Source organism: Pantherophis guttatus, chromosome 17, assembly GCF_059756535.1.
Source record: "Pantherophis guttatus breed Tessera chromosome 17, ASM5975653v1, whole genome shotgun sequence".
In the NCBI taxonomy this organism is placed as follows: domain Eukaryota; kingdom Metazoa; phylum Chordata; class Lepidosauria; order Squamata; family Colubridae; genus Pantherophis; species Pantherophis guttatus.
In genome coordinates, this window is record NC_142079.1 from 6,167,501 (window position 1) to 6,179,564 (window position 12,064).

General features: G+C 44.7%; 1 protein-coding gene across 2 annotated transcripts in view; it reads right to left on the bottom strand.

Moving 5' to 3' along the window:
* The window catches only part of MED13L (mediator complex subunit 13L), a 177,692-nt gene that overhangs the window by 40,846 nt on the left and 124,782 nt on the right, over positions 1–12,064 (bottom strand). Inside the window, exons 8-10 of one of the 2 annotated variants that reach the window (XM_060683764.2) lie at positions 5,842–6,004; positions 4,261–4,365; positions 2,400–3,125 (exon numbers count right to left, since the gene is read on the bottom strand). In XM_060683764.2, the coding sequence (XP_060539747.2) occupies positions 2,400–3,125; positions 4,261–4,365; positions 5,842–6,004 (994 nt within the window). The remainder of the gene's footprint in view (positions 1–2,399; positions 3,126–4,260; positions 4,366–5,841; positions 6,005–12,064) is intronic. The other variant, XM_060683765.2, reaches the window with a different exon arrangement.

A 12,064-nucleotide genomic window follows, 5' to 3' on the forward strand; every position in this document is an offset into this window, starting at 1 on the left:
AAAACCCTTTTTATTTAATTTACAGTGAATTCCTTTCCAGCAAAGTCTTCCCTCTCCCATAGTTCACAATTACCGACCTTTATCAGGCTTGGAGAGCGGCCAGGCTGGTATCTTTCAGACGCCGCAATACTTGGCAAGAATGCAGGAATGAACTGATTGTCTCCTGCAAACTCCACTCCCCTTTCGCTCCTCTTTTATTCCCTCTGGGAGGGGCCATTCATCGTCCACCTGTGGCCTTACTCCCAAGTCGACCCTTGTTCTTTAGCTGTTCTCTTCGTCTGGCAACTCTGCGCATGCGCACACTGGGAACAGGCTCCAGCTGTTCCTCTGCCTCATTGATGTCCGACTCCGAAGGCAGCTGATAACTGTCAGACGGCCCTGGCCCTCTCTCTGCCTCCGACGCAGAGCCCTCATCAGAGCCTTCCCCAGACTCCAGGACTGGCCCATGTTTCTCCCCAACCTCCTCACTGTCCCAATCTGCTGCCAGCTCCGCTGGCCGGGGCCACAACAGGTTTATTTATTTATTTTTATTTATTTTTATTTTTAATTTTAATTTGATTTATATGCCGCCCTTCTCCGGAGACTCAGGGCGGCTTACAATGCGTTAAGCAATAGCCTTCATACTTTTGTATAATTATACAAAGTCAGCTTATTGCCCCCACAAACTGGGTCCTCATTTTACCTACCTTAGAAAGGATGGAAGGCTGAGTCAACCTTGAGCCTTGGAGAGATTCGAACCAGCAGTAATTGCAGGCAGCTGTGTTAATAACAGGGTGCTTAGACCACTGTACTATCAAGGTTCTTATGGCTTTCAAATGGTCTAACATCTACATCTTCCTCTGTGTGATACTCAAAAGGAATCCCTTTCCTGTATTGAGAAGTTTCAGAACACCATTCCGTAGAAATAATATCTGAATAACTGCAGGAGAACTGCGCTGTTATTCTGAGATAATTTGAGGATGCACGTTGCTGGCTCTAATTTGCAGTATTCTTGAAGCCTGACATCAATATTTTAGGCCTTAGCTGGTTATTATTATGGATAATGTGCTGTATAAAATCTGCCCTGTGGCTTTTCTTTTCTTTTCCTTTTTTCCCCTTCCCCAGTAAACTGTAATAATATAATTACGCGATGCGATATTTAGCATGTTCTAATTCACCACAAAGGGGAAAAATGAATGGGGGAGCGCCTGATATATTCTCGTGTCAGCCTGCTTTATCATTATGATTTCTGAAGAAATGCAGAGGAGGAAGACTTCTCAAAGCTAGCGGGAATCTCTTAGTCCAACGTGAGAAGAAAGAACGAACACCGTTTTCCAACGTTTTCGCTTTAAACATTCGTTGGTATCCTTCGGTATTCTGACAGGTCATCTTAAAATAACCTCACGGGGGTACACATCTTTCTGGGGTCGCAGGGATCGTACCACATGACCTCCTAAAAGAATTGTTCTCATTGATGATGGAGAATGCAGGCGCATTGGAGGCTAGCAGCCCTGCAGTGCTGTGTTTCCACATGGCCATCGGCTATTTATTTATTTTTTGGTTTGATTTATATGCCGCCCTTCTCCGGAGACTCAGGGCGGCTTACAATGCGTTAAGCAATAGCCTTCATACTTTTGTATATTTATACAAAGTCAGCTTATTGCCCCCACAGTCTGGGTCCTCAATTTACCTACCGTAGAAAGGATGGAAGGCTGAGTCAACCTTGAGCCTGGCGAGATTCGAACTTGCAGTAATTGCAGGCAGCTGATGTTAATAACAGTGCTTTAGTCTGCTGCGCCACCAGGGTTCTATTTACATCAATGGCTTGAAAATTAGCCTTCCCATAATTGTCTATGACAATTCGACATGGCGCAACTCGCTGTAGCCAACTCACCAGAGCCGACTGGACGCAAGACAATTCGCTGTGGGGCATGAGGAATACTGATATCAAAGGAATGGTGGGATAGAATCATTAAGCCGCGGTGGCGCAGTGGTTAGAGTGCAGTACTGCAGGCTACTTCTGCTGACTGCTGGCTGCCTGCAATTTGGCAGATTGAATCTCACCAGGCTCAAGGTTGACTCCGCCTTCCATCCTTCCGAGGTGGGTAAAATGAGGACCCAGATTGTTGGGGTTTGCAAGATGCTGACTCTGTAAAGCGTTTAGAGAGGGCTGGAAAGCACTGGAAAGCGGCATATACGTCTAAGGGCTACTGCTGTTGCTATTAAAGAAAGGATTTTGAATAACGCAATTGAACTGTTAAAATTGTCCTGCGGCGAGTTGTCCTACCGAAATTTGGCTGTGGTGAGTTGTCCCACAGCAAGTTGGCCATGGCGCATTGGCCGCAGTGACTTGTCTCTGGCAAGTCGTCCCATCCCATCCCATCCTGACATGCCGGAAGGAAAACAAGACTTGGTCTTACCTTTTCAGCGGACTGTTTTCCAAAGCCACGTCCATCTTGAGGTCATGGATCTCACACTGGAGTTCCGGAGGCCTGAATTCTAGATTGCTGGGGAGAGGAAGAGAATATCCCTGCCATTTGTTGGATGACTCCTGGTGGTGTACGATCCCGCAGTACAAAGCTGTCTCGCTGACTTCGGCCATCAGAGGCAACCTTTGACCCACGAGGACCGTCCGATCCTCCGCGCTGGCCATGGGCTGAAGTTCTAATCCATTGCTGTAGAGGGTCGGGTTGCCAGGATCGGACGACGGATCCAAAGTGTCGGATTCCTGTCCCCTGGGCTGGGGGCTGAGGGTCGGAGGCAGAGGAGATATGGGGGAACGGGGAGAATCCATAGGATTCGAATTGGCTGGCTTGCTCGGGTGTCGGGGAGGCAGGGACAGCTGCTTCTCGTACTTCCTATTACTCGCAGCTTCTAAGGAAGGTTCCACTCCGGCCAAGGCCAGCTTCTGTCCCGAAGGGTCCTGCTCCAGGCACAGGTCTTCGGTGACGGAGGGACGATGATGAAATGGCAGCAACAACCTCTTCTGAACTTTCTCCGATTTCTCCTGCCTCTCGGTGGTTTTGTGCTTAGAGGTAGGAGGGGGTAAAGTGGAAGAGGAGGAGGTTCCCCCTCCGAACCCCGGCTGCGATATCGTGGGCGGACGACTGGAGCCGACAGCACAGCGTTGCTTCAGGAGTTTGTGCCTGGAGGGAAAAAGAAGAAAAAAGAAAGAAAATGTTTCAAGAAGTTTAATCAAAATGCAGTTAACAGTGTAAACCATCATTAGGAGTAAAGCAGTGTCAGCGTCCCAGCACTGACATATAATAAAGAGAGGAGAAGCCTGAACTTTTGCCTACTAAATCCCTTTGAAGATTCTGTCTCCTCGGAGATGGGAGAGGGGGGAGACATTCCTGTGATCTGACGAAGAAGGAATCAGGAAAGTGACTTGGAAGATAGCCAATGAGAAGCAGAGAATTGGGGATCGGAAAGGGAAGGATTAGGGGGCAAAGGTCAGTACTGACCGCGAAAGAGTCAGGATCAGATTGCTGTGCTCGAATAAAGAGAAAATTTCCTTAAAGATCGGCAGTTTGGAAATTCATTTATTTTGAGATAGCATCGAAACCTGACAAGCAGCTGAAGGCAACTCCTAGAGAGGCAGGAAATACATCTCTGAATAAAGCTGCCTACACAGCAGACATAACCACTGTAACAGAAAACTTGAAAGAATTTACCAAACGGGCCTCTTAGGGCAGGGATGTCCAACCTTGGTACTTCAACTCCCAGAATTCCCCAGCTAGGAATTCTGGGAGTTGATGTCCGCAAGTCTTAAAATTGGACACTCTTGCTTTAAAGCAGTGGTTGTCAACATTGGCAAGTGATTTTTATTTTTTTTTTACATATTCTCAGATCGTGGTTTCTCAACCTTTGCAATTTTAAGACATGTAGACTCTAACCCCGAAGCTGGGGAATTCTGGGAGTTGAAGTCCACAAGTCTTAAAAGGTGCCAAGGTTGGACATTCTTGCTTTAAAGCAGTGGTTTTCAATCTGGGCAAATTGAAGATTGGGTGGATTTCAACTCCCAGAATTGGGAGATACCCCAAGATGGCTGGCTGGGGAATTCTGGGAATTCACTGTCGGCTTTCTTGGCTAAGGTGGGACTAGAACTCACCGTCTCCTGGTGATAGGCCCAAAGTCTGGCAGACAGCTTTCCTGCCTAACTAAGGTGGAGCTAGAACTCACCATCTCCTGGTTTCTAGGCCAGCACTATATCAAACTCACATACGTAACCCTATTTTCTTCTATGTGAATGGTCTTGAGATTCTCCTCCCATCTACTGACCTGGAACAAGAGCAGGGGACTCTTTGGGCTGGATCCACAAAATCCCAAGAAACACAGCTGACGGGGGCATCTTCCTCCATATTGGTAGCGGGAACGGGATTCCTTCTGGTAGGAATTAAAACAGATGTAACTATGTCAGCAGGCCAGGAAGTCTTAATTTATGAGCGCAGAAGCTCAAGAGGTAAGTATGAATGAATGAATGAATGAATGAATGAATGAATGAATGAATGAATGACCAATGCTTCCCAGGCTAAATGAAGCTATTTTTAATCAGCTTTGAAAATTTTCTTTTCTTAAATCGGATATTATGTGAACGGAGTTGCATAATATATATTTTACATATATTTTACAAGCCGGGCTAAAAGGAAATTTTATTTCCTGTACACTCAGTAGTACCGTTGGCACCCAGCTTATTTTTATGTGCAGCCACATCTGAGCTTTTTTCGCATACCTGCGTATTATTACTAAATGAGATTTACAGTTCATACTTTCCGCTCCAATCTTCAGAGTGTATTTGTGCGCATCGGAGATATAACCAAGGCACAAATCGTCAAAGAACAGCAGAGCAAGGTTTAGCAAAATTAAAACGTATAGGTGAATGCCACAGGGAAGAATAATCTGACTAACACAGCTGGAAGAGTCCTTGGAGGTCTTCTACACATCTGAGCTGAACCAACTTAACCGGTGGTCTCTGAGAAGACGCATAATAATTGCAATTTCGTTATTCTACGTATGACTCAGAATTCCTTTTAAGGAACTCGGGATGTTGCAACTCAGATTAAAACCACAAGGACCCAAATATGTCCCTTACTCTTCTTCTCCTAAATGGGTTTGATATAGGACAGGAGTCAGCAAGCTGTGGCTCTGGAGCCGCATGTGGCTCTTTCATCCCTCTGCTGCAGCTCCCTATCGGTGGTTGGCTCCACAATTGATAGGGCTTTCGGTTAGGACAGGTAGAGGAAAAAGGACGCCGCGCTAGGAGGAGACTCTATGGTGGGGGAAACGGACTTCCGGTCGGCTCCAGAATTGAATGGGGGGCTTCCGGTTAGGACTTTTGTGGCTCTTTGAGTGTTTAAGGTTGCCGACCCCGATTTAGGACGATAGGCAGAACCAAGGGAAGGAGTCAAGAGAGGAATCAGCCTAGAATCCTTACATTCCCACAAATGGTTTACGTTCAACCCTTCTTGAATTTCATTACCTAGTGCCAGTTAGTGTTAATTGACTAGATTGCTCTGTACAGGCATGAATAATAAATCAACTTGACTAGAACCTAATTTGAGTAGTCCGGATTCTTCGCATCTGACACTTTGGTGGGGGGCTCACAATAAACTCATAAAGATTAGGACCAGCAGTTCTTCAACACGATTCCCCAAATTAGTCATTCAGTTTGACATTACAAAGTATTCACTCATTTACTCTCTCTCTCTCTCTCTCTCTCTCTCTCTCTCTCTCTCTCTCTCACACACACACACACACACACACACACACACACACACACACGTCCATAGAGACACAGGTTATTAAAATGAGCAGTTGTAGAAGTTTGTAGCAAAAGAGTCCAGGAAAACCCAGTGTTCCTACTTGGACTGTGTCCTATTGAGGATGCATTCTTTCCAAACTCGGTGGACCATACAGTTCTGAAATTTGGGCGGGATCTTCCCCGATTTTTTGGGACTCTGCATAGTGACCATTCCATCTGGTGCAGCTGAATGATTGACGATGGTTGGAATGCCTCCACTGTCACCTGCAAGAAATAGCAGATTTATTTTTTTTTTAATTTTTATTTTTTGAGAATTTTACTCAGTTTGTTTGTTCGTTAGACTTGTTTGCCCCCAATTTTGCCTAGACGTGACTCTGGGTTGGCTCGCAAACGTTAAAAGCCAATAAAACATTGAAGCAATAAATATTCATAATAATGGTAGTAATTTACAATGAAAAAGATGGGAGAGGAAGGGTGCAAGATGCAACAGGATTATCTGGATATAAAATACAAATTAAAATAATGATGACAGGAAATCAAAGGAGGAAGCATGAGGAAACACACAGATCCGAAGCTTGTATGTATTTACTGATGAACAACAGTTTGGTTTTAGACACAAACAAAATCTGGGATTTGATGCAGACGACCCCAGCTTGTCAGAATGGAGTGTACGGATTCACATTTACTGCCGGGGTAGAGCAGCTAGACAATTCCAAACCCTCCAGCTGTGATAATATTCAAGCCAACAATATTGTATTGATCATCTCCGATCAGGGTTACTATCCACGTTATAAATCTAATGACAGAGAAATAAATATAAATAACAGAATAACAGAATTGCTAGGGACCTTGGAGGTCTTCTAGTCCAACCTCCTGCTCAAGCTAGAGATCCTATAGCAGTGATGGCTAACCTTCTTGCCATTGCGTGCCAGGAGCGGGGTGGGGGTGGGGGGGTCACGCACACGTGCGTCCACACCCATAATTCTATGTGCCCTTCTGGTCCCACCAGAAGTTGGCAAACAGGCCGTTTTTGGCCTACGGAGGGCCTCCATGGGGGTGGGGAGGGTGGTTTTCACCCTCCCCAGATTCCTTGAAAGGCTCTAGAGGCTTGGGATAGCAAAAAACGGGCCTTCCGGTCCCACTGGAAGTTGGCAAATGGGCCATTTCTGGCCTCCGGATGACTTCCGGGGCTGGGGGGTGGGGGGGAAGGCTGTTTTCGCCCTCCCCAGACTCCTAGAAAGGCTCTGGAGACTGGGAACAGCAAAAAAAACGGGCTTTCCGGTCCCACCAGAAGTTGGCAAACAGGTCATTTCTGGCCTCCAGAGAGCCTCCATGGGGGTGGGGAAGGTTGTTTTCGCCCTCCCCAGACTCCTAGAAAGGCTCTGGAGGCTAGGGAGAGCAAAAGATGGGCCTTTCGCGCCCTCCCCTCCAGGTCCTCTGGAGGCAGGAAACAGCTTGTTTCCCTACTTCTGGTGGGCCCAGAAGACCCGAAAATCAGCTGGCCGGAGCTGAGCTCGTGTGCCCACCGATATGGCTACACATGCCACCTGTGGCATGCGTGCCATAGGTTCGCCATCACGGCCCTATAGCATTTCAGACAAATGTTTTAGAATAAGACTTAAGGAAATATATGGTATAAAATGTTTTGGGTTTATTATTTTGATATGAAATGAATGACTGTAATACTAGGAATTATGTTAAATGAGATTTTAAACTTAAGGGGTGCAATATAGAGAGGAAGGGGAAAATGGGATTAGGTTAAGATTAGAGTTAGGATGAATGGGCAATATTGATTAAAAAAAAGAAAAAAGAGAAGAAAGAAAGAAAGAAAATAGAGAAAATAAATACTACGGCAAAAAGGGAATATATAAATTGTGTTGAAATGACTAAAAATTGTTTAAATTTGTGAACCGGCCAATACTCTGTGCAGAAAAAATACATTGTACGTGTGTTTGCGTGTCTAAAAAATAAAAAAAAACCTTTTTTTAAAAAAAGATTTTGAAGCCATTGAGATTCTTCTTCTGCCTGGACCTCGTTTGCCTTCAATCTTTCCTTGGAGAGGATTAAGTGAAGTTTACAATACTTTATAACTTAATAAAATGTGATTAAAAAAAAAAAGAGAGAGAGACAACATTTGTTTTCTGCTTTTGTCCATCGGAGGCAGGAGAGGTGGCTTCTAGCCTGCGGCGGTTAACACCAAAAATTCAGGAATTCTGGTCTGAAAGCAATTCCAACTGGAAGGAAGGGAAGCGTCAACTCAACGCAACTTAAGTCAGACAGCAGAGGGAGCCTTGTGTTCGCTTAGCGTCTTAACCGCGTGTCACAAAAAAAAAAAAAACCCAACGCCGAGCACTTGGGCTGGAAAAGGGGGTAATTGTACAAATCCTCAACAAGGTCAAACATGTTTACAGAACTCCTTGTTCTAATGTCTGGCGTGGCCAGAAAAAAAAAAAAAAAAAGCCTTGTGAATAAAACACTGGAAACAGCCAAAGCACAGCGATCTGGGGAGGAGAAGGGGAAGCGGGGGGGAGGAAAGACATTCACCGAGAATGGTGGATGCCTGCTACTAAGGTGACCAGAACATGCTGAGCCAGTTTTTCTGGTTATTATTTCTCAGGCTTCAAATGTTGATAATGACATCCTTTTCTTTCTTTCTTCTTTCTTTCTTTCTTTCTTTTTTCTTTCTTTCTCTCTCTCTCTCTCTCTCTCTCCTATTCGATCATCTATCTATATGTCTGTCTATGCATCTATTATCCTATTATCTTTACTTCTTTCCTTATCTCCCTCCCTCCCTCTCTATTATTTATCTGTCTGTCTATGCATCTATTATCCTTTTTTCTTTCTTTCTTTTTCTCTCTCTCTCTCCCTCTCTCCTATTCTATCATCTATATATATGTCTGTCTATGCATCTATTATCCTATTATCTTTCTTTCTTTCCTTCCTTCTCTCCCTCCCTCCCTCTCTATTCTATCATTTATCTATGTCTGTCTAGACATCTATTATTCTGTTTTTTCTTTCTTTTTTCTTTCTTTCTTTCTTTCTTTCTTTCTTTCTTTCTTTCTTTCTCTCTCCCTCTCTCCTATTCTATCATCTATCTATATGTCTGTCTATGCATCTATTATCCTATTATCTTTCTTTCTTTCCTTCCTTCTCTCCCTCCCTCCCTCTCTATTCTATCATTATTAATTATTATTATTATTATTATTATTATTATTATTATTATTATTATTATTATTATTAATTAAATTTCTATACCGCCCTTCTCCAAAAAGGACTCAGAGCAGTGCACAGCCAAAGTAAAAACAGAGCATACAAAATTTAAAAACAGTATTAAAATAATTAAATATTTTGGCCGTAAATCATCTATCTATGTCTGTCTAGACATCTATTATTCTGTTTTTTTTTTCTTTCTTTCTTTCTTTCTTTCTTTCTTTCTTTCTTTCTTTCTTTCTTTCTCTCTCTCTCTCTCTCCCTCTCTCCTATTCTATCATCTATCTATATGTCTGTCTATGCATCTATTATCCTATTATCTTTCTTTCGTTCCTTCTCTCCCTCCCTCTCTCTATTCTATCATGTATCTATATCTGTCTTTGCATCTATTATCCTATTTTCTCTTTTTCTTTTTCTTTCTTTCTTTCTTTCTTTCTTTCTTTCTTTCTTTCTTTCTTTCTTTCTTTCTTTCTCTCTCTCTCTCTCTCTCTCTCTCTCTCTCTCTCTCTCTCTCTCTCTCTCTCTCTCTCCCTCCCTCCCTCCCTCCCTCCCTCCCACCCTGAATTTCTCCAACAGCAGCAGGATCCGGCCACACTTCTGCCAGGATGTTGACAAGGAATGTGGACTTCACTTGCTTTCACAATGACGCAATGTTTGGCGTGGGAGGGAAATACTTCAAATTCCCGGGTGTCAATTTTGCAAATGCCTGTCTTTGCATGGTTTATTTTTAAAAAAAAACAAAAAAAACTGGTCCCACTATAGCATTGGTTTTCTGATCTTCACAGGGGTTACAGAAGTACAGAATAACAGAAGTGGAAGGGACCTTGGAGGTCTTCTAATCCAACTCCCTGTTCAAGGAGGAGACACTATATCATTCTGGACAAATGGCTGTTCTGTCTCTTCTTGAAAACCTCCAGTGATGGAGCACCCACAACTTCTGGAGGCAAGTCTTTCCACTGATCAATTGTTCTGACGGAGAGAAAATTTATTCTCACTTCTAAGTTGGATCGCTATTTAGCAATAGCAATAGCACTTAGACTTATATACCTCTTCACAGTGCTTTCCAGCCCTCTCTAAGCAGTTTACAGAGTCAGCCTCTTGCCCCCAACAATCTGGGTCCTCATTTTACCCACCTCGGAAGGATGGAAGGCTGAGTCAAACTTGAGCCAGTCAGAATTGAACTGCTGGCAGATGGCAGAGTTAGCCTGCAATATTGCTTTCTAACTACTGTGCACCATGGATGGATGGATGGATGGATGGATGGATGGATGGATGGATGGATGGAAGGAAGGAAGGAAGGAAGGAAGGAAGGAAAGGAAAGGAAAGGAAAAGCAACAGCAGTAGCACCTAGACTTATGTACCGCTACACTGTGCTTTACAGCTTCTCTAAGCGGATTACAGAGTCAGCCTCTTGCCTTCAACAATCTGGGTCCTCATTTTACTGACCTTGGAAGGATGGAAGGCTGAGTCAAACTTGAGCTTGTGAGAATTGAACTGCTGGCAGATGGCAGAGTTGGCCTGCAATATTGCTTTCTAACTACTGTGCACCATGGATGGATGGAGGGATGGAGGGATGGATGGATGGATGGATGGAAGGAAGGAAGGAAGGAAGGAAGGAAGGAAGGAAGGAAGGAAGGAAGGAAGGAAGGAAGGAAGGAAGGAAGGAAAGGAAAGGAAAAGCAACAGCAGTAGCACCTAGACTTATGTACCGCTACACTGTGCTTTACAGCTTCTCTAAGCAGTTTACAGAGTCAGCCTCTTGCCCCCCAACAATCTGGGTCCTCATTTTACTGACCTTGGAAGGATGGAAGGCTGAGTCAACCTTGAGCTGGTGGGAATCAAACTGCCGAACTGCTGGCAACCAGCAGTCAGCAGAATTAGCTTGCAATACTGCATTTGAACCACTGCGCCACCATAGCTTCATTAATATATTGTACTTGTACTCCTTCTATATTTAAAGTACTAAGCCTGTTTTGATCCTATCAATTAAGATCAGCACTTCAGATATTTTATGGGTAGTCTTCAACGTACGACCACCGTTGCGACCGGAATTTCAGTTGTTGTTCTGACCTAGGCTTCCTTAGAAATTAAACAGCATAAACTTAGTCCCGGCAAACCTCTTTCATTCATACGGCGGTAAATTACTTTCATTTACAGTCTGCAAGGTTTGATAAACAGTCTTTCAGAGGAAGGTTATCAACACCCACCTATCTCACGTGGAACGCTGCCGAAGACCTAATTTCCAGACGCAGGGCAAGGCCAAACTTGGCACAGAGTCACAAACAGAACTTTCAAATCTTGAATCGGCCAGAGGAACTAACTGTTTCCTGCAAAAACTCACGTACCGTTTGCTTCTCTTTTATGTCTTATGGGAGGGGCCAATCATCTCCAAGCCTTACTCCCAAGTCGACCCTGTTTCTTTAATTGTTCCTGACTCCTGGCAGCTCTGCGCATGCGCACACTGGGAACAGGCCAGGGGTGGGTTCTACTTACCTTTACTACCGGTTCGCAATGGGGCCGCACGAGTGCGCTTGCTTCGCTCGCGTGCAAGCACAGAAACTTCTGCGCATGTGCAGAAGCGTTTTCATGACGTCAGGGTCAGTGGGCGGAGCCTCCCGCCAGTTTTACTACCGGTTCTACAGAACCAGTGCGAACCGGGGGCAACCCACCACTGGAACAGGCTGGAGCTGGTCTTCTGCCTCGCTGATGTCAGACTCCGGAGGCAGCAAAGAACTACCAAATGGCCTTGGCTCCCTCTCTGCCTCTGACTAAGAGCCCTCGTCTGAGCCTTCCCCAGACTCCAGGACTGGCCTACGTTCCTCCCCAATCTTCTCACTGTCCGACTCTGCTGCTAGCTCTGCTGGCCGCTGGTGGGCCACAACAGTCGCTATGCAATGCGGTCATGACCGGACCTGATTTTAAGACCATTTTTTTCTGCAGCCCTTAAGCAAATTGTGTGTTCGTTAAGGGAATCCAGCTTCCTCAATGGACTGTTGCTTGTCGGAAGCCAGCTGAGAAGGTTTGCAAATGGAGATCAGGAATCAGCAACGTGAGCTGGTTTCCAAGTGCTCAAATTTGAGATCCTGTGGTCAAAGAGGCAGGGCAATGATCATG